Source organism: Carettochelys insculpta, chromosome 17 (genome assembly GCF_033958435.1).
Source record: "Carettochelys insculpta isolate YL-2023 chromosome 17, ASM3395843v1, whole genome shotgun sequence".
NCBI lineage: Eukaryota > Metazoa > Chordata > Testudines > Carettochelyidae > Carettochelys > Carettochelys insculpta.
The window spans coordinates 32,700,085-32,725,288 of record NC_134153.1 but is presented as its reverse complement, the minus strand read 5'-3'; the positions used below and the strand labels follow the sequence as shown (position 1 = coordinate 32,725,288).

Here is a 25,204-nt window from a genome sequence, read left to right as displayed (position 1 = left end):
TACAGCTACAGATTGGTCCATTGTTCTTTGAGTACCCTCCACCTCTGGATTTGTGCATCAGTTACAGGGAAGATTGGCTCCTCTGGTGCTTTGCCTCCACTGGGATTTTTGGCAGTTGTATCCATGTAGTTCTGTTCTCGCAATGCCTTGTTTGGAGTGGGTGCTTCTTTTTGTGATTTATTTCTTACTGATTTTCAAAAGGAAACAGGCAATTAAAAGTGCAGAAGGGTAATCAACTTACAGCATGTATGTCGAGATACCTTCTGTTTCATGGGATATGCGGTAGAATTTGTAATTTTGTGCCTTGTCAAAGGTGCAAAGCCAGACAATACCAGGTGGGCATAACATGTTTTGTTGTGGGATGGCAACAATAAAATGAACATACGTGAATATTGCAAATAAGGAAAGGAGGCACCAGTGGGAGGAAGTGGCAGAGTTAGACAGAATAGAGGGCTGACATTTTTATAGCATCTCAATATTTACATTTCTTTAGATTCATAGAATTGATATTGACTGCAATAAGCTATTCTTGCTTTGGCTGGTAACTTGAACAGGTCCAGGTATCAGAGCTCTATTTGGGGCACAAACCTGCTCTTTGATTTTTGTCAAATATTTGCTTAGTGATCTCTGAAGCCCTCAAGAACCAGTCTTTTGGTAGAATTAAACTGAGCTTATCAGATAAATAACTTACAGCAATGTTTGAGAGCATACCCCCGTGCAGTCACGCTTACCCAAAGATCTCCTGGGTCGGAGCTTTGATCAATATCCATTTCAAGGGCCAACACTCATTGAAATACACATTAACTATTATGCTATACAATCTGTTCCACCTGGTATTTAGCTGTTGCACTCTGAGTACATTTCCCAGACCTGAAGAAGTTGCTGTGTAAACACCAAGGTTCTCTCTCTCTCTCACCAACAGAAGCTGGTTCAGAAAAAACACCATGACCTCTCCCACCTGGTGGCTCTGTAGTGTTCTTGTGCATTTCAGTAGAACACTGCACTAATTCCCCAGAATTCCCTAGAATCCCTCTTGAATGAAAGCTGAAGCTGTAAAGACATTTTGAGTCTTTCCTTGTATGAGGGGAATTCATTAATAACTTGGCCCTTTATTACATGCTGTAGTTTGGTTTGCTGACACTCGTGTCTCCTGCAGGCTCCTCGGGAGGCTCTGTCCCAGACTGTACTGGCCGAAGTTCCTAAGCAGCTGGTGTCTTATTACAAGATGCGGGGTTGGGCCCCTGTGCAGCTACCTGGAGCAAAGCAAGAGTAGATGAGAGAGTGTCTGCTGTGCAAGTCTCCAAAGGAACAGGAAGAGCATCTCTGCTTATGTATGAATTTCCTTCAAGTTCTATGGCATTAATCACCTCTGAAATGTATTATTCTAGTTCCCTGATTTACACATTATGTATCTTTAGCTTCTGCTGAATGTTAGAAATGAAACACTTTACAGGGATGCTGTGCAAAAATGTAGCTCTTGGTAATTCTTATGTGGAAGAATTGCTAAAGTTAATAATGACCTTATAAGTAGATGCAATAAAAATAGCAAATCTGGCCTGCCAGATTCTGTGAACTTGTATATATGAAGAAGTTACTTCAGTACTTAGTACAGTCCTGACTTATAACTAGATTTCTAAGCCTGCATGGAACTGCAGAAAACTGACAACCAAGTAACATTTATTTTCTATACTGATTTTATTGGAATGAGTTAATTGCTGTCATGTTTACCACCAACATACGTCTTTCATCATGCATTGCAGGATGGAGGGCTTCCCTTCTCTTCCCAAGTCAACTTGATAGGAATCCTCATATATGTTAGGATCAAAGTGCCTTGGCTGCCTGCCTGGCTCAGGTAGTTTTGGTTGTGCCTTTGTGTAGTGTGCCATGTAATTTTCTATTCAGTTTTCTTCATAAAGCCAATATATTTTAAAGGCTTGTTACCAGATTTTGCAAAAGTGATTTTATAAGATTATCTATTGTTACTAAATGCTCCTATGATGCCTTCACTCTGTGTGTGTGTGGTGGGGGTAAAAGCCCATTGACTCTTACGCTTTATGGACCATGATAGGCTGTGGGAGCTGGTGGGTCACGTGGCTCATCACTTTTCTGCAGTCATTTCCTCAGTTACACAGTTGCTGTCATTGTCAGAGCGTGGGAGTGTGTCCAACCTGAAATAGTTTGCCTGGCTTGACAAAGCCCTGGCTGGGATGATTTAGTTGGGGTTGGTCCTACTATGAGCAGGGGCTTGGTCTAGATTACCTCCTGAGTTCTCTTCTAACCCTAAGCTTCTACGATTCTATGAAACTGAAATTCACTCAGTATAAATACTACATGCATATGGTGGTGTGTGTTCCCACTAAAGAGGCAAAAGAATCTTGAGGATTTGACTTTCTGTACCTCAACCTCAGTCGGTCCCTCTCCCTCCAGTGAGATCTTGCCACACTTCCCTGCAGAGAGCTGGTGAGTGCAGGGAACAGAGGTACCTAGGAGGATGGGGTTCTAAGTTCATTTGTCTCCTAGTAGGTGGCACAGTAACTTGGAAGTCCTGTGTCCTTGTCACAGAAGAGCAGGAGGCTGTTTCAAGTGAGTTATGTTCCTGCTTTCTCTGCTGTTACAAGATGGGGATAAACTCATGGGTGTGCTTGGAGAAAGCAGAGATGAGTCCATTTAAAAATGGTGATAACTTTGTCAATGCTCAGCAAACATTGATCATTCTGTTTTCTAAATAAAGAATCTGCTTTGAGTAAGTCTCGTGGACTCTTACTTCCTGTTTCTTTCTGTGCTCTTTCTCCTTCTGCCTGTGCCTTTTCAGTTATTAGCAGTGCGAAAATGTTACACCTCCACTCCACTGACTACTCCCAGGAGAAGACAAGCACAGCTCGCCCACCTCAAACAAAACGCCTGGCAAGAGCAGTGGATGGAACACAGTTACGTGGAATTTATGCCAAACTTCAGCTTACGCCCCTACCTGTCATCTGAAGAAATTTTCTCAGCAGTTAAATTAAAGGAAGCTTATTCAAGCATAGGAAAGTGCACATTCCTCACTGTGGGCTGACTGCGTGCCAGCCAGAGTTCAACCCCTTTTGCTGTATGCTGGTTAAAGGAGTTAGAATTTTTTTACAATTGGATGAGTGTATTCCCTTTCCCATAATGCAAATGGATTCCTTCTTCCTCCTTGAGACTTCCTTACAATAATTAATCTTTGAGCAGAGGTCAGCCACAGGAAGTTTCAGTCCAAAAGGTGAATGTTTGGAAAATTGAGTGTCTGAACCTGAGGGCAGGGAAGCTATGCAAGCAAATGGGTAATCATAATGCTTGCTATGGGCAGAGCTATAAAAGGAAGGAACTCAACACAGTAAACCCTCGATTTAACGGACCCTGATAAAATAGACTTCAGAAATAACAGCTGCTGTCTGCCAGTTTCCTCCCCTGCAAATAAACGCCAGACTCACACCAGAGCCGCTGCCAGAGCGGCTGGGGCCACCACAACAGCTGCTGCCACTGGGACCAGAGGAGCTGGGGTTAGGGGGGCAGGAGCTCTCTTCCTACAGCACATGGTGCATGGAGCATGTAGGTGCCTGGCGGCAGCTGCCTACAATGACGCTGAGCTGCAGCCATGGTGTTGGAGGCTGCTGCCCCCTGGGGGTGGCCATGCCCTACCTTCATGTTGGCAGATCAGAGCCCGGGGCTGGAGGAGCTGCAGTGCTGAGAGCTGCAGGAGGTGGAAGGAGACAAGCTGGCATTCTGCTCCTCTCCTGGTAATTGTAAGAGGGAGATGGAGGTGTGAGGGGGAGAATGGGGCAGGAGCAGAGGACAAGAGTGAGTGATGAGTTGGGAATGTCAGTGCATCATCATAAAGTGTAACCATTAAGATATAGTAACAGAGGTAGCTGTGTTAGTCTGTATTCTAACAAACCAACCCGCGGTCATGTAGCACTTTAAAGACTAACAAGCTAATTTATTAGTTGATGAACTTTTTTGGTACAGACCCACTTTTTCAGGTCAGTAGCATTTCCAGTGCAGACTGACAGTTACATAGCACAGAGGTCCACAAAAAAATAAAATAACTGACAAATCAGGTATATGGAAGTGGAGATGGGGTGATGGGGAGAGAGAGAATAATAGTCCTGCCTGAGATCATTATGAATTCCAAAGGGTGGGAAACATGACAAGGACTGTTCCAGGGTGGGTTAAATATGTTGGCAATTATACATGGACAAAGTCTCTTGCCTGGGAGTGCAAAACACACACCCTCTTTCACAGAATTCACACCTAACAGTTGCATTGCCTGGCTGATAGCTTATCCAGCACTGTAGCTATTTAACAATTGGAACAGGCATTCCTGCTCTGGACAAGAGACAGGCCCAGCCATTGTGGAAGGGAGATGAGAAGGAATCTGGAGGAAATGGTCCCAGCCTGGGGAGTGAAAGTTGTGAACAGAGTGAGCGAAAAGTGACTGTGGCGTTGCCATCAAGGCCCTGTGAGCAAAGGACAAGAGTGTTTGTGTGAGCCACACCTCAGGGTTTTCACCAGGCTTGTTTATCTGCCCTTGCCAGCTGGATCTTGCACAACATGTTTTTGTTTCTACCACTGAAGGGTCTAATTCTGCTTCCTAGAGATCCCTGCTCTGTGATGCTGCCTGACCTTCTTTGACTCAGGAAGGTGCTAAATTGCAGGTGGGTGTGCTAGATTACCTGGCCCACTGTGACCTGTCGCTTACCCTGGGAGTGGCTGGAATGCAGCTGCACAGCATGTTTCTAGCCTTCAGTGGGACTGAGCTGAGTAGCTGTTACAGAGACCAGCTGCCATCAGTTCCCATCAGCCTGGAACTCCACCCCTGGATCCTCTGCATAGCTGTGGCTAGTGGGGGCATGCAAATGCTCCTCAGGGCAAAGCCATGCAGCTGTACCCTCCCCTGGGTTCCTCTCAGCCACTGCTGCAAGGTCTCCAGCTGCCAGCCTTGGTCCATGCTAGTTCGATCAGCACAATATGGTGTGCGTCTTAAGACGGTGTGTCTGTGGCAGTGTTCTTTCCACCAATGTAACTTTCCTTCTTCTTCGAGTGTCCCCGTGGGTGCTCCACAATAGGTGACTGGCTTGCCCGGCGCCGCAGATCGGATCTTCCAAGCAGTTTCTGCCGGACCGCGCATGCACCGGCGCGCGCCGCTCCCTTGCGCGCTCCTGGCCATGTGCGCGATCCGGTCCCCGCCAGTTCCTCTTAACCGCCGTCGGCTGCAGACGGAATCCGACTAGGCTAAGGCCAAATAGCGTATTCAACGACTTTATCTGTTTTTCTTTGAAGTTTTTTCAGGTACTTAGGCTACTACAAGTTAGCCGGTTGTTGTTTTGCAAAAAAAAAAAACAACAACAAACAAACTACGAGCAGGACAGCTTCAGTCCAGTCCCAGTAACAAGCGTCGGAGGCCAGGAGCTAGGGCCATCAGCCCTCCTGCTGAGGCAGGCCATCGGACGGGGAAAACGGCACAAAGAAGGTGCTAAGTACCCGCTTAAAAACCCAGACTCACCAACAATGTCCTCTTCAGGCTTTAAAAAATGTGAGTCCTGCCAAGAGGCGATGCCAGCGTCCGATGGGCACAGTCTATGCATAAGGTGCCTGGGGGAGTCCCATGTGGCATAGAAATGCGCCTTCTGTGCTAAATTAACAACCAGAGCACGGAGAGACAGGGAGATGCGGATTAAAATGCTGCTTCTTGATAAGGCCCTCCAGCCAGACGTGCCGGAGCGGCCGCAGCAGGAGGGACCCTCCGGGGCCCTTAAAAGGAAAGCTGCCTCCCTCACTCCATCAGCGCAAAAACGGAGGAAAGTCTCTCCAGCCCGATCCCTGCCGGCAGCAACAGTGAGCGGGACGGGAGGAGCAAGCAGCCCCCAGCCGCAGCAACAGCTGATCGGCGGCGGCACGGAGAGCCACGTGGAAGCGGCTCAGCCTCCGATAACCAGCCAGCCGCCCCGCACCGCAGGCAGGGCGGCGGCTAAACAAGCGCCGGTACCGGCGGCACCGCAGGCAGCGGCACCGACCCCCAGGGAACCAGCGGTGCAGAGCACGCAGGCACGTAGCCTGCAGGCGCAGAAGGACACCGCACGTGCGGCACCGCCTTCGAGCGTGCCTAGCACGGTGCCGACGGGGCCGGGCTCCCCCGCGCGTCAGGGGGCGGAGTTACCTCCTCCAGGGAGGGGGAAGGCTGCACACAAGAGGAGGCATTGCAGCCCCTCTCCGGACAGGGCTGTGGAGCTGCTTTCTCACAGCCCTCCGCTCATGTTGCAGGCTCCAACCAGAAGGCAGGGGTCCCCCCTAGCCTACCCGGAGCCCCCTTCTCCATTTTTACAACCAGCCTCACCGTGGCTGGCACCACCTTCACCCTTCCTGGGGTTTGAACCGCTGGACTATTATGCGAAATCGCTCTCTCCAGTGTCTCGACGATCTCCCTCCCCCAGACGCAGAGAGTACGCACCAAGGGAGTGGTCTAGGTCACCTTCCCAAGAACAGTGCCTATACTGCCATGGTCGCCCCTACCACGTGGGGCATAGACACCATCGGCAATCTACTAGGGAAAGATCCCCACAGACTATCTCGTACCCCCGAGGGCAATTGCGACCGGGGACAGAGACTCAAGCATCTCAGGGGGGACTGGTCATGGAACCCCGAGATTTTCCCTCACAAACCTCCAGCGAGAGGGTGTATCATCACCAGCAGGAACCGGAAGGGTCCAGAGAGACGTACCCCAGCGGTTCCTCGCTCTCCTCCCCGGATGAGGCTACGGCCCTGGGGGACGTCCATCCTACGGACGATCTCGAACAGTTTCAGGAGCTGTTTAAGAGGGTGGCCTTCACGCAAGGCATCCAGACAGCAGAGGTGCAAGAGAAACACCATAAGCTCCTCAAAAATTTGAGACCTCCAGCCTCCTCCAGAGTAGCAATACCGCTTGATGAAGCGATCTTAGAGTCCGCCACTACGATATGGCAGACCCCTGCAACTATCCCGCCTGTCCAAAAGAGAGTGGATAAGAAATACTTCGTGCCGGCGAAGGGCATGGAGTTCCTGTTTAGCCACCCACAGCCAAACTCCTTGGTGGTGGAGTCCTCGCAACAAAGATCAAAAACATCTCAATTTAAAACAGGGGGAACAGACAAAGATGCCAAGAAGCTAGAGCTGTTCGGCAGAAAGGTCTACTCCTCCTCCACTTTAACGTTGCGAATGGCAAATTACGCAGCGCACTTAGCGAACCATAATTTTGACAACTATTCCAGGTTAACCTCCCTCATGGACTCGCTTCCAGAGGACAAAAAGCCGGTCCTCAAGGCCATAGTGCAAGAAGGCTACGCGGCTGCGAGGACGGGAGTTCAGATTGCTTTGGACGTTGCGGACACAGCAGCACGTTCCACAGCAACCGCAGTGGTGATGCGAAGGGAGTCCTGGCTCCAGACCTCGGGTATACCGAGGGATCTGCAGGCGAAGATAGTTGACCTTCCCTTCGACTCGCAGAAGCTGTTTGCTGAATCAACTGACTCGGTCCTTCATTCCAGTAAAGATTCAAGAGCCACACTCAGGACCCTGGGGATTTACACCCCTCCATACACAAAGAAAAGGTACTACCGTCAGCAAAGGCGGTACCAGTACCAGCAACAGCGTCCCCAGTATCACAGGGGTTACGAGCAAGGGCGACATCAACAGCACCAGCAGTACAGAACTCCCAGGCGACGCTCACAACAGAGCCGTGCGTCCTCGGGGCGGGGCCAAAGGCCACAAGTTTGACATACAGATCCAGGGCTGCGCCATCACTACCATCACACAAGGTCATCCGAAGCGGCTATTCCACCATCGCCTCCGACCATTCTACGACCAGTGGCAAAGGATCACCACAGACAAATGGGTGCTGGAGATCATAGCCACGGGGTACGCCATCCCCTTCCAGTCGCTCCCACCGTCGCGACCTCCACCCAAGCCCCACCTCCAGGAGGCCTCCCATGTAGCCAGGCTCAGGCAGGAGGTGGCCCATCTCGTGCTCATAGGGGCGGTGGAAAGGGTGCCGGAGCAACTGCAAGGAAAAGGGTTCTACTCCCGGTATTTCCTCACGGAGAAAAAGACAGGAGGCTGGAGGCCCATCTTAGACCTTCGCGGCCTCAACAGGTACCTGCGCAAGCAACGTTTTCGGATGACCACGATCACCTCCATCCTTACAGCACTGGACGATGGAGACTGGTTCGCAGCCCTCGATTTACAAGATGCGTACTTCCACATAACCATCCACCCGGCTCACCGGCGATTCCTCCGGTTCATGGTAGGCAACGAACACTTCCAATACAAGGTCCTACCGTTTGGCCTCTCCTCGGCCCCCAGAGTCTTCACCAAGACCTTGGCAGTGGTGTCAGCCTACCTGCACAGACAGGGGGTATTTATTTTCCCGTATCTGGACGACTGCCTGCTCAAAGGGGCCTCGAAAGGGGAGGTTCTGCGCATGATACGCGTCACAGCAAACACATTCTCCTCACTTGGCCTGGTTATCAATCTGGCAAAATCACAAATAGACCCCACACAGGACATAGAGTTCATAGGAGCTCGCATAAACTCGGTTACAGCGAGAGTATACCTACCAGAGGCTCGCTTTCGAGCCATCGGTTCCCTCGTGCAAGTCATCACCTTCAGCCCTACGGTGCCGGTCTTGACGTGCTTGCAGCTGCTGGGCCACATGGCAGCGGCGACGTTTATAGTGCAGAACGCCAGGTTACACATGCGCAGCATGCAGCACTGGCTGGTGAGTGTATACAAACCGGCAGTACACACCGTTCACAGGGTGGTGTCGCCCACAGCCGGGGTGCGCAAATCCCTGCAATGGTGGGTAAACCCCAGGAACTTGCTAACAGGGGTACCCTTCCACCAGCCGCAAATATCGGTTTTTCTCACTACAGATGCCTACCTCCTAGGGTGGGGAGCGCACATGGGCGAAGAGGTGACTCAAGGACTGTGGTCACCCACGGAACAGTCACTACACATCAATGTACTGGAGCTCAGAGCAGTGTTCAACGCCTGCAAACACTTTCGAGACCACATACAAGGCAAAGTCGTCGGGATCAGTACAGACAATACCTCCACCATGTTTTATATAAACAGGCAAGGAGGAGCTCGATCCCGTGCCTTATGCGCGGAAGCAATCCGCTTATGGAACTGGTGCATCGCTCACGATATAATCTTGAAAGCCTCATACTTGCCGGGTGCGCACAACGTGAAGGCAGACCAGCTGAGCAGGCGTTTTGCGCTCACACACGAGTGGCAGATCCGTCCCGATCTGCTACGGCCGATTTTCCACGCATGGGGTTTTCCCCAAATAGATCTGTTTGCCACTCAGCACAACAAGCAGTGCCCACGATTCTGCTCCAGGGCAGGACTGGGATGGGGGTCCCTGGGGGACGCGTTCGCGATCCCGTGGGGGGGCCCCCTGCTTTATGCGTTTCCTCCCACAGTGCTGATCCACAAAGTTTTGCAAAAAGCCAGGAGGGAAAGGGCCCGGATGATCCTGATAGTCCCAACGTGGGATCGCCAACAATGGTTCCCCCTACTCCTGCGCATGTTGGACCGTCCACCGATGCCTCTTCCGGTGGCGCCGGATCTGCTCACGCAAGCCCAGGGGTCCATAGTGCATCCGCACCCCCAAAGCCTGCGACTGCAAGCGTGGTTAATCCATGGCTCAGCTCCCTAGAGAGCACATGCACAGTGGGAGTACAGCAAGTCCTAGAAAGTAGCAGGAGGACTTCCACTAGGAAGACCTACAAACAAAAATGGACTCGCTTCACGGCTTGGTGTTCTACCAAACAGCTGGCCCCCCTTTCGGTGCCTATACCTACAATTCTAGAGTATTTACTGGACCTCAAGAGAGGAGGACTCTCGCTATCCTCGTTAAAGGTCCACCTTGCCGCCATCTCGGTGTTCAGACATGAGGAGGAAGGGCACACGGTGTTCGCCCACCCTATGGTTACCAGGTTCCTCAAAGGGTTGGTAAACCTCTACCCCCCTCGGAAACCGATTCCACCTTCGTGGAACTTGGACCTGGTGCTTACCACACTGATGGGACCACCGTTCGAGCCCTTGGCCACGGTTCCCCTCCGCCTCCTTACGATAAAGATGACCTTTCTTCTTGCAATTACGTCAGCTCGTAGGGTGAGTGAGCTCGCGGCAGTCATGGCAACGCCACCCTGCACTGTTTTTTCCAAGGAGGCGGTAACCATACGGCTGCATCCAGCCTTTGTTCCCAAAGTTTCTTCCAAGTTTCACATCAACGAACCTATTGTTCTACCCTCGTTTTATCCAAAGTCTCATAACTCCAACGAAGAGGCGCGCCTACACCTCCTGGACGTGAGGAGGGCGCTAGCCTTCTACGTAGACAGGACCAAGTCCTTCCGGAAAACGGATAGACTCCTAGTCTCCCTCGCTCCCAAATCGAAAGGAGAGGGTCTCTCCTCGCAGAGAATCTCGAAGCACATTGTATCCTGCATAAAAATGTGCTACGAGCTCAAAAAGACTCCTTTATCGGCCACTCCCAGGGCTCATTCCACCAGGGCGGTGGCGGCATCAACAGCCTTTTTCAAGGGCGTTGCGTTAAAAGACATTTGCAGAGCGGCGACCTGGTCATCCTACGACACCTTCGCCAAACATTACGCCCTTCACAGGGTATTCCAAGAGGATACCCGTCTCTCTGCAGCGGTCCTCTCAGGGACAAGCTGCACATAATCCGATTACCCACCTCCTATCTTGGGTTACTGCTGGGTAGTCACCTATTGTGGAGCACCCACGGGGACACTCGAAGAAGAAAGAGAAGTTACTCACCATAGTAACGGTGGTTCTTCGAGATGTGTCCCCGTGGGTGCTCCACTACCCGCCCATCCTCCCCGCTTCGGATCTCTGTTAGTGTTTTGCAGGGGCACGCGAGGTGGTTGGTCGAGGAACTGGCGGGGACCGGATCGCGCACATGGCCAGGAGCGCGCAAGGGAGCGGCGCGCGCCGGCGCATGCGCGGTCCGGCAGAAACTGCTTGGAAGATCCGATCTGCGGCGCCGGGCAAGCCCGTCACCTATTGTGGAGCACCCACGGGGACACATCTCGAAGAACCACCGTTACTACGGTGAGTAACTTCTCTTTCTATGCCACCCTGATAACGCCGCCTCAGTGATAGGCATAGAGCTTGGGTCATAGTACTTATATCGACACATTGACTGTAGTGGGCTCCTGGAAATGTCCCACAGTGCCTTTCCTGGACCATTTGGGTTGCCATTTGAACTCTGCTGCTTGGTTACCATGTACACAGGAACATACCCTCCCCTTTTTAAAGCCCTATGAGTGTTTGAAATTCCATTTCCTGCTGGTGTGAAGAGCTCACAAAGCAAATGTCCAGCACGTTCCTGTCTGAAATACACAGGTGGTGGATCTCCTGGGTCAGTGGGGAGGGACAGCTGTGCTTGCACAGCTCTGAACCAGCCTGTCTGTCTGTGGCCAGGTGGCTTGGGACATGTGGGGGTAAAGGATTATCACAGGGACATGTAGCAGTGCCATGTGAAAAGCTAAGACCTACACTGTGCTTTTCAGAAGGGAAGGGAAACAGTTTTGGTGCTACAGAGCCCATGACATGCTGCATGCTCGGCAGTTGACCCCCTCACCATACCAAGGTCCTCCTAGATACTTCAGGGGAGATGGAGTCACAAGCCACCAAAGTGAACCCTGAGAAGGAGTGTGGGAGACAGAGGAAGGGGGTCCAAGGGAGCAGGGAGCCAGGACCTTCTTTTGACTCCTGAGCAGTTGTGTGATTCCCAGGATTTGAGCCCTGGTGAGCCTGATGCAGGGGAAAGAATGTCTAGGAAGTTTGCAGTTGATTTCCATGTTGCAGGAGCCCATTTGTTCATATTCTGTTTTTAAAATCAGGCTGGAAGAGAGAAATACCAACGAAGATGGAGTTGCTATTTGCTTTTCATTCCCTGGACAGTTAGGCAGAGGGGGCTCCTCAGAACACTTTATGTGCACCAGGCTGTCCTATGAAGCCTCCAAAGAGCTCTCAAGGAAAGGTGGCCAGAGGTAGTCTGCAATCCTCTGCTAAAGGTTTTGAGGGGAGTAGGGACCGCCTTATTTCTTCCACTGCAGAGGGACAGTCGGCACACTGGTCAGTAACTACTTCAGTGGGTACAGTGGCAGCGCACCAGCTAGCTGCAGATGGATCTAGTTTGCAGCAAAATGCATGCAGTAGCTGTTCCCTTTTTGCAGCCTCCCTTATTCACAGGAGAGAGAGAGAGAGCGAGCAATTAAATCACCACTGCCAGGGAAAACAATGCTGGTATTCAGTTCAATTGTCCCATCTGTTTATATAGATCCTATTGTATTGTCTCAACTCACCCTCTCCTTCCTGGCCTGCAGTCACCATGGCTCAGGCAGCCACTGTGTGTTTGGTAAATCCCAAGAAAAAGTGAGAATGTTTTGCTTGCTACTTGTGTGGGTCAAGGGGAAGAAATGAACCCACAATAATAGCTTACTATATTAGATGAGCTTTCATGGGACAGACCCACTTGGTCTGAAGAAGTGGGTCTGTCCCACGAAAGCTCACCTAATAAATTATTTTGTTATTCTTTAAAGTGCTACTTTACTGCTTTTTTGTTTTGCTAGTATATAGACTAGCACGGCTTTCTCTCTGTTACTAATCTTACTATAACAGCAACGAAGGGTCCTGTGGCACCTTATCAACTAACAGAAAAGTTTTGAGCATGAGCTTTCGTGAGCACAGACTCACTTCATCAGATGCTGGACCAGCATCTGATGAAGTGAGTCTGTGCTCACAAAAGCTCATGCTCAGAACTTTTCTGTTAGTCGATAAGGTGCCACAGGACCCTTCGTTGCTGTTACAGATCCAGACTAACACGGCTACCCCTCCGATACTTAATCTTACTATGTGTTTTCTTTAGTGGCTGCAAATGTGGCCTTGAGGGGCTCTCACTTCATACCCTGGACATGCTTACCCAGGGAGGGAGGAGAAAGGGCAGGGCAAGGGAAAAACATACTCTAATTGAGCCAGCAAGCCTCTGGGAACACTGGCATGTGTGGCTAGAGCGAAAGCAGCAGCAATGTTCCAGTTTGGACACCAGCAGCTGGCTGAGAATGCCACTGCAAAAAAAAAAAAGATTAGCTATGTGGCCTATAAGCTGTGCAGCCTAGACTCACTGATGCATCCACAGGAAGACAGCATGGTGGAAGCTGTGGGAGATCACAACCACAGCCTCTTATAGCTGCTAGTAAGAGAGGGGGAGTAACTCTACACCATAATGACTAGAGGAGGAAATTGTGTGTGACTGTGGCACCATAAATGGGACACCTGGTCACGGCCAAAGGGCTGGGAACTGACTACGAGAAGATAAAAGCTGTACAAGTCTCCAGAGCTCATGATATGTGAGCAGTTCAGCCTCTCAGGATCTGTCAGCTCTGACAAGGCTTCTTTCAAGCCCCTCAGTTGGCTGTGAAATGCTGAGGTGACCACTGGATAAACATGCAGCCTGGACATGTTTATTGCAACACAATGCCACCAGCAACCACCTACCTGCTGAATAGTGGTTTCCAATAATTCTATCTGAAATGCTACCTTATGACTGACGAGGTAACCAGACAGTGTATTGCCCATGAGGCAGGGCCTGGGACATCGCTCTCCTACAGATGGGATGGGGGGGTAGCTTTTATGTCAAGGCCATATCACCAAGGGAACAAAGCTATGTCCAAGGTGAAAGGACAGTCTTGCAATAGTGTTTGCATATGAAAAGTTTGACAAGTCAGTTCACAGATTCAGTGATTCCAAGGTTGAATGGGACCATTGGTATTGTCTAGCCTGACCTCCTGCATAACCCAGGCCGGAGACCTGTCCCAAGTCAACCACGAACAAGTCTTTTTAAAAACATTTGACTGTAAGTTAAAGATTGGGGGTGGAGTCTCCAGCATTCCCCTTTGCAAATCATTCCAATGATTAATTACTTTTGCTATTAAAAATTAGTATCTTTGTTCCCATCTGAATTTCTGTAGCTTCAGCATGACACTGGTGGCACTAAAGCGTTCTCTGCTAGCGTGAAGCACCTATTAATAAATATTTGTTCCTGTAGCAAGGTGCTGTGGCCTTCCCCGACCCCAGAAGCAGAGGAATCCTCCTGGAAGCCTTGCAGCGCCACAGCACCCTTGCTCTGCTCCCTGGAGATTGACACGCAAGGTCGGAAGTGCTGGAGTGGCGGGGCATGGAGTTCATAAAAAGGGAGACTTCTGAGCCAAGCTGGGGGCCCAGGCCAGGCTTAAGAGAGCAGGAACTGAATAGCCCCCATCCAATTTACATACTGGCCAGACTGGCTGGCCGGCCACCCTGACCTCACCCCAAATGCACATTTGAGCCTGCCGCTTGCCCACTACCCAGAGGGCCCAGACCTACCTGAGTCCACTGACCTGCCATGGGCTTGCTACCAGGAAGGCCTTGATGTGTCTGAGCCTATGGACCTGCTCTCTGCCTGTTACCCAGAAGATGTGGGCCTGGATGACCCCCTGAATGGGACCCTGCGCCAGTGGAACTGGTAGTAGGAATAGCCCAGGGGTCACCCCAACAGAGCCAAAGACAGGGTGTTACAGCCTGGATCCCCACTGATTGTCAGTTGGAGTCAGCTGCTGTTAGGGCCCCAGGCCAGGATGCAGTGGACTGGGTTGGTTTGTGCCCCATTCCCCATCTCCAGACCCACACTGATTTGTTTGTGTGATTGCTGCCACACCTTGTACTGTCTGCACAGCCCCTGCTGCAAGGAGCTGAGCCTTGCACTGCCTGCTGCCCCAGGACAAGACTCCTACTTAATGTTTTCCTTCTCATCCCTGGTAAGAGGTAGCTGGGCTTCCCTGCATTGACTGCTGTCCCAGGGCAAGCGACTTACATCTGTTCAGCCCTGCTGCAAGGTACTGATTCCTGTACTGGCTGCTGCCCTACTCTGGCCCAGGACGAGCTACCTATTTCCTGTTTGTTTGCTCAGCCCTACTGAGGGGAGCAGTGTCCCTGCTTTGACTGCAGCTGTGCCCTGACCCAGGGTGGGACCCCTTACTGACTATGCATATGCTCAGCCTGCAGCAGGAGCTGAAGCCTGTAGTGACTGCTGCCCAGCCTAGAGAACCAGGGCAGCTGCTAGACTGTAGTGAGATGGTGTGGCCTCTCCCCACCCCAGAGGGGGGGTGAACCCCTAACAGGTGCTTCACGCAGCAATGCTCATTCCAGTGCCCAACACAGGAGTAAAACAACTGCTTTGCTCCTCTTCAAGATTCCCCTTCATGCAGCTAAGGACCTCATTAGCTGTTTCTACGGCCGCAGTCACTGGGAGTTCTTGTTCAGCTCTGCAGAGCCTGCCTTTGTCACTCTAGGGCCGTGTCTACACTAGCCCCAAACTTCGAAATGGCCACGCAAATGGCCATTTCGAAGTTTACTAATGAAGCACTGAAATGCATATTCAGCGCTTCATTAGCATGCGGGCGGCCGCAGCACTTCAAAATCGATGCGGCTCGCCGCCGCGTGGCTTGTCCCAATGGGGCTCCTTTTCGAAAGGACGCCGCCTACTTCGAAGTCCCCTTATTCCCATCTGCTCATAGGAATAAGGGGACTTTAAAGTAGGCGGGGTCCTTTCAAAAAGGAGCCTCGTCTGGATGAGACGCGCGGCAGCGAGGCGCGTCAATTTCGAAGTGCCGCGGCTGCCCGCATGCAAATGAAGCGCTGAATATGCATTTCAACGCTTCATTAGTAAACTTCGAAATGGCCATTTGTGTGGCCATTTCAAAGTTTGGGGCTAATGTAGATGTAGGCTAGGTGTTCCAGGCTGAGAAACCACTCAAGCAGAAGGTAGCCTAAGACACTGGTTTGAAACTTTTTTTCAACCACGACCCGCATATTTTATTGCATTTGTGTTGTGACCCACGAGATAATTTGAGCGATTTCCTGGTTACTATCTGGGAGGGTCTCAGAGGCAGATGTGGGAGGGGGGCTGCCTGGGCCCTTTTGAAATTATGGTAGTCAGCTCCCTGTGGCAGACTGCAAGATGCAGAGTGGATCCCTGGGTGGGCAGCCCCCGCTGGTCCTGGGGAGCAGATACGCTGCTGGTCCTGGGCTGGAGCCCCAGCTGACCTGGGCGGAAGAGCCCCGGTGGCTGTGGCATGGCGTCCTAGTTGTCTCGGGCAGGCAGCCCCCACTGGTCCTAGGGCACAGAGCCTTGGCTGATCCCAGGACCCTAGCCGCCATCAACCCTGGGGCACAGAGCCCTGGCTGGGCCCAGCAGGCTGCTGGCTGCCCTCGGCTAGCTCCCCAGCAGTCCGTCCCAGCAGCTGTGGGGGGGTGGAGACCCAGTGGCTGGAGCGTGGAGCCCTGGTCAACTCTGAGGCATAGCACCCCAGCTGGCTCTGAGGTGGGGACTCTAGCTGGCCAGGGGCAGGCTGCTGGCTGCCCATCACTGGCTCCCATTGCCTGGCTTCCTGGGCAGGCAGCCGCCACCAGCTCCAGGTAGAGCCCTGGCAGTCCAGGAGGTCTGCTGGCTACCCTGCCACCATCTCCCATGGCTGTCTCCCTGGGCAGGCAGCCACCGCGGGCCAGGCAGGGAGCCACTCCTTGCCTTGGTAGGACGACATCTGTGACCCCCCGCCCCCCACCCCCAGGTGGGGGTGGGGGGCGACCCACAGGTTGCAAACCATTGACCTAAGCCATCAGATAGCATTTTTGCAAAAGTTTCTGCTAGAGCCCCAGTATGTCTTATGCAGAGCGCTGGCACAGACAGGCATGTTGCAAGAAAGGAAGTGAGTGGTACATAGCCAAGTGCTTAGCCAGAACTGCCTTGCACCAGGAAAATACGGCAACTGCATATGAGCCAAGACATAAAAGAGGGAAAAGTTCTTTCAAAGATGGGCTTTATTTTTGAAAGAACCCTGTCTACACTGTTTTTTTTCTTTCAAAAATAATCTCATCTGGAAAGAGATTATGCAAATGAAGCACAAGCTATGTAAATCAGTGCCTCATTTGCATTCCTCTTTCGAAAGAAGAATGCAAGTGTAGACACATCCAAAAAGTGTTCTTTGAAAAGTGAATTGGAAGAATGAAGCGCTCCTTTTGCAAGCACTTTTCCTTTCCTGCTTCAGGACAAGGCCCACTTTTGAAAGTTTCTTTCAAAAGAAACCATGTAGCTAGTCTGCAGACCCTTTTCTTCCGAACCAGCAGTCCTCATGGGGCCTGATTTTTTCAGTCTCTGGCCCGTTCTTTTGAAAGAACAGGGACTGTGTGGACACTCACTTTCCCTTGATAACAATTTTTCTGATTTGTCAACCTTGATAACAATTTTTGGCCCTCCATGCTTTATATATTGAGTCTGTTCTGGTAAGGCTATGCTCAGATGAAGTGGGTCTGTCCCACGAAAGCTCATACCCTAATAAAAGATTTTGTTAGTCTTTAACGTGCTACATGACTGCTGTTTTGTTTCAAAAGAACAGATTGCTCTTTGATCTGATTTTTTGTGTGTAGACACACTTGTTTGAAAACAGTTCCTTGAGGAGAGGGATGTGGTTCCAGTAGCATGTGCTGGTCTCACAGGTCCAAAACTGCCACTCCACTGTCAGCAATGCATCCAGGGCAGCCAGCATTTACGAGTGCCTTGGACTGTAGCTGGGAGATTTGCTCTTTCAAAACATCGTTAGCAGAAGCAGCAGCAGCACCATTATGATACTGAACCACCAATGAGCTTTGTAATTGAAGAAAAAAATTGTGCTTAGCTAGTGTGGTTGTCAAAAGGATGTGTGCTATGAGTTTTTTTTTTTTTTTTTTTCCAGGCTTGCGCTTGAATGGTGCAGCCTGAAATGGTACAATCTCCAAGTCATTTTTCATGGGGTTACTGGTGCTCGGAATTCTGGGATGGTGCTTGGAATTCTGGGAATCGAACATGAAGCAACTGCAGCTAAGGTACTGTGGGATACATACCCACAGTGCCCTGTGCACACTGTCAAACTTGCATAGGGCAATGGGGACGCAGAGACTCAACATGGAAAAAAGCTGGGTCAAATTGCAAGACGCTTTGTAGACACAATTCGAATTCATAATATTGAAGCTAAATAATCGAATTTATTAAAAATCAAATTTATCTCATCCTGTTGATGCAGCCTTGGAAAAGTTAGGTGTCTGTAAGGCACCAGGGCCTGATGAAATACATCCTAGAATATTCAAGGAGCTGATGGAGGCAGTATCTGAGCCATTATCTATCAGCTTTGCAAGGTCATGGAAGACAGAAGAAATTTCACAAGACTGAAAAAGGGCAAATATAGTGTTCACCTATAAAAAGGGAAATAAGGACAATGGGAACTACAGACCAGTCAGCTTAACTTCTGTGCAAGGAACAATAATGGAGCAACTAATTAAGGAATTCATCTGCAAACATCTGGAAGATAAGGTGATATCTTAAATATTGAGTCTGTTCTGGTATGGCTATGGTCTGAAGAAGTGGGTCTGTCCCACAAAAGCTCACCTAATAAACTATTTTGCTAGTCTTTAAAGTGCTACTTGACTGCTTTTTGTTTTGATAACGTGATAAGTAACTGTCAGCATGGATTTGTCAAGAACAAATCATGTCAAACCAACCTGATAGCTTTCTTTGATAAGATAACAAGCTTTGTGGCTAAAGGGGAGTCTGGGAAACCTAGACCAGTGGCATGTAACAAAAAGAGCCATTTTTTTCAAATTCACTAAAAACTCAATAAGTCAAGAGTGGCAATACATGTGAATGAGATGGTCCTTAATAAATAACATTAAGCCAGACTTTTTATAACCCTTATTTTAACAACAGCACACATACACAATGATTTGTAATGTCATACATGTTTACCGCAGGATGTTCAGAAACGTCTTACATATTCTCTTTCCTTCACACTTCACCTGTGTGTGTGTGTGTGTGTGTTTGTGTTTGTACTACTGTCTTCCTTACTTCGATTCCCAAACCCACTTTTGCCAATTTTACTTCATGTTTAATTTCAGTTTTCTTTCTTAAAATGCATGTTGCCCTTTACAGCTTCCTTTTCCTTTTAAAAAATCAAGACTTTATTAGCAAACAATCAAAACACAGATACAGTTAGCATATCCCACAATGCACTGCACATATTAAAGGGGGAGTTAGCCAACATTTCGAGATCACATATTGTTTGCTTTTGAGATATAAGTTGTTCATTGCTGGGCTTTTAGACATTCACTGTTTATCAAAAATAATCAGGAGAGGTTTGCTTGTTTATTTTTTTAACTTTGCAGTTATAGCGGTGGGACTGCAAAGAAGTCCTTAAAGGGCTGCAGGTCGTGATCCCTGACCTTGACTTTAGTAAACCATTTGATACAATCCTTCATGTTATCAAAAAACAAGGGAAATACAATGTAGGTAGGATTACGCTAATGTGGGTCCATAACTTGTTGGATAACTGTCCTCAGAGAGTTGTTTCACAGTCACACTGGAAGGGCATAACAGGAGGGATTTGCAGGGGTCAATTTTGGGACTGGTTCTGGTCAATATTGCCATCAGTGATTTAGACAGTGGCCTAGAAAGTGCGCTTATCAGCTTTGCAACTGTCTCCAAGCTGGGAGGGGTTGCAAGTTTGTGGAGCATAGGGCAGAATTCAAAATGATCTGGAGAAATTGGAGAAAGGGTCTGAGGTAAACGGAAGGTGTGCAATAAGGACAAATACCAAGTCCTCTGCTGAGGGAGGAACAATTGGTTTCGCTGCCCAGGAAGGAGTGCTGCCCCTGTGTTAGTGGCAGGCAGGTTGTCAGGGGCTGGAGCAGCTCTCGCAGCACTATGGACTCAGTGCAGAGCCCAGCACCCAAGACGAGGCGCTCAACTCTCTCTCCCAGGTGTGCATAAGGGCTGTGCTATGTTCCAAGCTGGTGTTAGCATGTGTGTGCCCTCCCACACAGCCTGGCACCCGCTGGCTCAGTCAGGGGCTGGTAACTGGTGCTGGTTTGGGTGGAGCCCAGCCCTTCGCTGCTCTGCTACGTGCCAATGTCATTATTCGCCTTTCCTCAGGTGACACGCACAGCCCTTGCCATTGCTTTTGTGGCAACCCAGGAAATGTGTGTGCAGTAAAGAATAAAAGGAACTAAGCCCCAGCCCTGTGGTCACCTGCAGGATGAGTCACTCCTATGGAATGGGCAGTGCCAGGTGTGCTGAGCAGGGCTGGTTACTGGTCTATCGGGCTGGCAGGGTTTTCTGACAGACTCTGCTGCTGACATTCCTTCGTTGTTATCCCAAGGCCAAACACTGGGTGGGGGGTGGAGAGAGAGAGAGTGTGTGCACACGCACACACACACTGGGGGGCATGACTGGTAAGCTGGGAGCGGGGGGGGCCTGCACCTACATTGGGCTGGTGACAAGGCTCATTTCTGTGTCAGGCCCAGTGTCTGGGTATGTCAGACTGGGGGCAATCAAACCCTCGTGTCACCTCCGGCTGCACTCCCCAAAGTCATTCAGACACAAACACTCAGCAGAAGAACTTGCTTTGCTCTGAAGTGCTTTTTCTTGGACAAACATCTTCCAATTCCAAAAAGGGACTGGGCACCCCAGGGGAACAGGGGCTGAGTGGCGCTAAGCCCCATTCAGAAACACGTGTAACTGGCAGTGGGCAGAAAACTGGGTTACTTGCAGCCCGCTTGCTTTGGGCTCAGTGTGTCTCTGATTCAGACCACTCTGGCTTTCACAGTTACTGGGAACAAGTAAACAATGTGTGTTTTCATAGGGCTAAATGTAAATAAATACATCTCGGAACAACAAATGTCAGCCTGCACTGGGTGGGCTGGGGGACCTAGTGGTTATCAGCTATGTAGTCCTGCAGGTAGTGGTTGGGGAGCCCAGGCACACCCACTCTACTGAGCTCCAGCTGAGGGTGCTAAGAGAGCCAGTAGGCACCTCCTACCACCGATCCCTTCATAGCTAGTCCTAGATGAGGAACCCAGTCCAGTAACCCTCCATGGGCTCAGCAGAGAGTCCTGGTCCTACAGAAAAGCCGCTGTAGCCTTTTGGGGCAGGAGCCTGCGTGGGAGGCCCATTCCACCCACCTTCTCAGCTGGGCTTGCTCCCTTTCCAACTGCTGGGCTGTACTCTGTATAGTTGGAGATGTGGGACTAGCTGGGCCTAGGCCTGGCCTTTAACCCCTTCGTGCTGGTGCAGGGTTTGTATGCCCAGCACAGAAGGCAAAGTGCTAGCTTGTGAAGTAGTGACTGGAAAAGATCTGGGGTGTGGTGTGATTGCTGCTGGTCCAGTTCTGGTGCCTGCACTTCAGGTACCCTGTTGATAAACAGCAACGAAGGGTCCTGTGGCACCTTATAGACGAACAGAAAAGTTGTGAGCATGAGCTTTCGTGAGCACAGACTCACTTCATCAGATGCTGGTCTTGGAAATCTGCAGGGCCAGGTATAAATAAGCCAGAGCAAGGGTGGGGATAACAAGGTTAGCTCAGTCAGCAAGGGTGAGGCTTACTGCCAGCAGTTGATCTGGAGGTGTGAACACCAAGGGAGGGGAAGCTGCTTCTGTATTTAGCCAGCCATTCACAGTCTTTGTTTAAGCCAGAGCTGAGCGTGTCGAATTTCCAGATGAATTGTAGCTCAGAAATTTCTCTTTGGAGTCTGGTCCTGAAATTTCTTTGCTGTAGGATAGCTACTACGGTAGGAGAGCACTTCAATCTCCCAGGCCACACAGTAGCAGACTTAAAAGTAGCTATCCTACAGCAAAGAAATTTCAGGACCAGACTCCAAAGAGAAATTTCTGAGCTACAATTCATCTGGAAATTCGACACCCTCAGCTCTGGCTTAAACAAAGACTGCGAATGGCTGGCTAAATACAGAAGCAGCTTCCCCTCCCTTGGTGTTCACACCTCCAGATCAACTGCTGGCAGTAAGCCTCACCCTTGCTGACTGAGCTAACCTTATTATCCCCACCCTTGCTCTAGCTTATTTATACCTGGCCCTGCAGATTTCCAAGACCAGCATCTGATGAAGTGAGTCTGTGCTCACGAAAGCTCATGCTCACAACTTTTCTGTTCGTCTATAAGGTGCCACAGGACCCTTTGTTGCTGTTACAGATCCAGACTAACACAGCTACCCCTCTGATACCTGTTGATAAGGTGGAGATGGGTCAGAGCAGAGCCTGGAGAAGGATTAAGGGGTTTCAAACCTGCCTTGTAATAGTTCAAAGAGCAGATGAAGGGGTGACAGTGGCCAAGTACCAGCCTGGGAACAAATATTTAACAATGGGCTTGTGGATATAGTAGACAAAGGCATAACAAGATCCAGTAGCTGAAACTGCCTCTAGACACTGAAGTCAGCCTAGAAATAAGGTGTACACTATTAGCAGTGCGTCATGGCCCACGCAAACAGTCTCAAGCGTCGTAGTGGAGTTGCTGTCATTGAAAATGTTTGTTTGCAAGCTCTGCCCTAGGAGTTACCTTAGGGGTGTTTGCTGGCCAGTGTTATAAGTAAGGCCTACTAGGTGATCACATTGGTCCCTTCTGGCCTTGGAATTTGTGCATGTAAGGCATGGTTCTCATTACAGATTTAAGGAGGAACAAATCATCCCAATGTGCAGAAAGCATAGCAAATATGGTAGGAGACTTGCTTGGCTTAACCAACAAACCTCTGGTGAGCTTAAACTCAAAAAAATCTCACAAGACACTTCACCAAGGGCAAGTCATGCCTGGCCAACAGGATTTTCTTCTGTGATAAGCTAACTGGCTCTGTGGACATGGGAAAGGCAGTGGACATGGTGTATCTTGACATTAGCAAAGCTTTTGATACCATCTCCCACAGTAGCCTTCCCAGCAAGTGTTAAAGGAGTATGGCCTGGACAAGCGGATGACAAGGTGAACAGAACGCTGGCTAGATGGTCAGGCTCAATGTGCAGTGATCAATGGCTGGCAGCTGATATCAAAAAGAGTGCCCCAGGGGTTGGTCCTGGAAACGATTTGGTCAGCATCTTCACTAGTGACCTGGCTGATGGGAAGGATTGCACCCACAGCAATTTTGTGGCTGACACTAAGCTGAGGGGGAATGGTAGATATCTGGGGGCAGGGGAGGTAGGGATAGGGTCCAGAGCTAGCTAGACACCTTGGAGAGTTGGCCAACAGGAATCTGATGATGTCCAATAAGGACAAGTGCAGAGTCCTGCCCTTAGGATGGAAGAATCCCAAGCACTGCTACAGGCCTGGGACGGACTGGCTAAGTGGCAGTTCTTCAGAAAAAGACCTGGAAACCAATATTTCCTCTAACCTTTCTCACCCATGTGTGGCTATTGTCCATCCAGGCATGGAATACATTCTGTTATGTGCACCAAGGTGTGTGCACCAAAGGAGGCGCACAAATTTAGCTGTGGGCGCTCTGCTAATCAGGTGAGTGGCTTTGGAATCTGTCCTGAGCATCCACACAAGTGCCCAACTTACAGGAGCACTGTTAGGGACCACAGTGGATGAGAAGCTGGATGTGAGTCACAGTGTGTGTCCTTGTTGCCAATAAGGCTAATGGCATATTGGCTGCATTAGTAGGAACACTGTCAGCATATCAAAGGAAGTGATTATTTCCCTTTATCTGGCACTGGTGAGGCCTCATCTGGAGTACTGGCTCCAGTTCTGGGTCCCCCACTGCAGAGAGGATGTGGATAAACTGGAGAAAGTCCAGTGGCTGGTGACAAAAATGAGCACAACCTATGAGGAGAGGCTGAGGGAATTGGGCTTATTTAGGCTGCAGAAGAGACAAGTTGGGGGGGGGGTGTTGATAGCAGCCATCAGATGATGGAGCTGGGTTGTTCCCCAGGGTGACAGGTGACAGAATGAGAAGCAATGGTCTTACGTTGTGGAAGGGGAGGTCTAGGCTGGATACTAAGAAAAACTAGTTCACTAGGCGGCTGGAGAAGCTCTGGGATGTGTTACCTAGGGAGGTGGGGGAATCTCCATCCCTAGCAAGGGCAGAGCTGACAAAGCCCTGGCTAGAATGACTTAGTTGGGGTTGGTCCTGCTTTGAACGGTGGGGTTGGACTAGATGGGCTCCTAAGGTCTCTTCCAACCCTAAGCACCTGTGAGTCTGTGTGAGTATAGCTGTGGTGTTACACCTGAGTGATGTAGTTATACCTGCCTCACCTCCAGTACAGACATTCTGAGTTAATGGGGGACAGAGGGCTTCCCCTGCTGAAATACCTGCTGCCTGTCACAAGGTAGGGTACTCAGTCTGGCTGGGAAAGCTCTCTCATTGGCGTAGGCAGCAGCATCATTAGGGGGCACAGCTATGCTGGCATAGGTGCAGACAAGCCCTAAGAGAGCCCTAGTGGTGCAGGGGGATGCAGGGTCTGGAGAGGTGCTTGAGGAGTGCAGCATTGTCCTAAGGGTGCTGGGAGTTTTGGGGGGCATGGGGTGTTTGGGGATATTTGTTGGGATGTGTGCTAAGGGCTCGCTGAGGGAGGTGGGGGGTGCATTGAGCTGCAGACAATGTTTGGGGAAATGCAGTGGTGTACGGGCTGAGTGCCAGGTATACGTGAGAGGCTGGGGGCTCGAAAGGCCAAGGGGCTGCAGTGTGGGGAGTGTCAGGGCCCCAGGGGAGCTATGTGCTCTGAGTGTCAGTGGGAATGCACATTGAGTACTGGCATTTTGGGGGTGCAGGCGTTGGGGTCCAGGATGTGTGGTGGAGCCAAAAAAGTGTGTGGGTGTGTTAGGGTGAATGGAGAGTGCTGGGTGAGGGGGGTGCTCAGGGCTGACTCTGTGTGTGTGCTGGGGTGTGTATGCGCAAGGCAGCGTGTGTGTGTTGTGCAATGGTGAGGGGGTTGCTGAAGTGTGTGTGTGTGTGTGCAGGGGTGGGGGCGCCAGGGGTGAGTCTGATGGGGTGTGTGTGCAGGGTGAGTGTGTGTATTCGCGTGCAGGGGGAGAGGAGTGCCCAGGGTGAGTGTGACAGTGTTCATCCCTACCCCCTCGCTCCCGCGGTGTGTGTGCACTGCAGGGGCGGGGGTGCCAGGCGGGGCCGGGCCGTGTGTACTTTCCGGGCGCGGAGCTGCTGCCCAACCTGCTGGGCGCGTCCCTGCTCTGCGTCAGCCACGGCCGGGCGGCGGGAGCAGCGGGAGCAGCGGGGCCAGGCGGCGGGAGCAGCGGGAGCAGCGGGGCCAGGCAGCGGGAGCAGC

General features: G+C 50.6%; 1 protein-coding gene across 6 annotated transcripts in view; it reads left to right on the top strand.

The window, feature by feature from the left end:
• Window positions 1-2,748, top strand: part of CPNE1 (copine 1) — a 98,014-nt gene extending 95,266 nt beyond the window's left edge. For all 6 annotated transcript variants that reach the window (XM_075012189.1, XM_075012191.1, XM_075012188.1 and 3 more), the window contains one exon: window positions 1,157-2,748. In XM_075012189.1, coding sequence (XP_074868290.1) covers window positions 1,157-1,273 — 117 coding nt within the window. In that variant the 3' untranslated portion in view covers window positions 1,274-2,748. The remainder of the gene's footprint in view (window positions 1-1,156) is intronic.
• The last annotated feature ends 22,456 nt before the right edge of the window (window positions 2,749-25,204 follow it).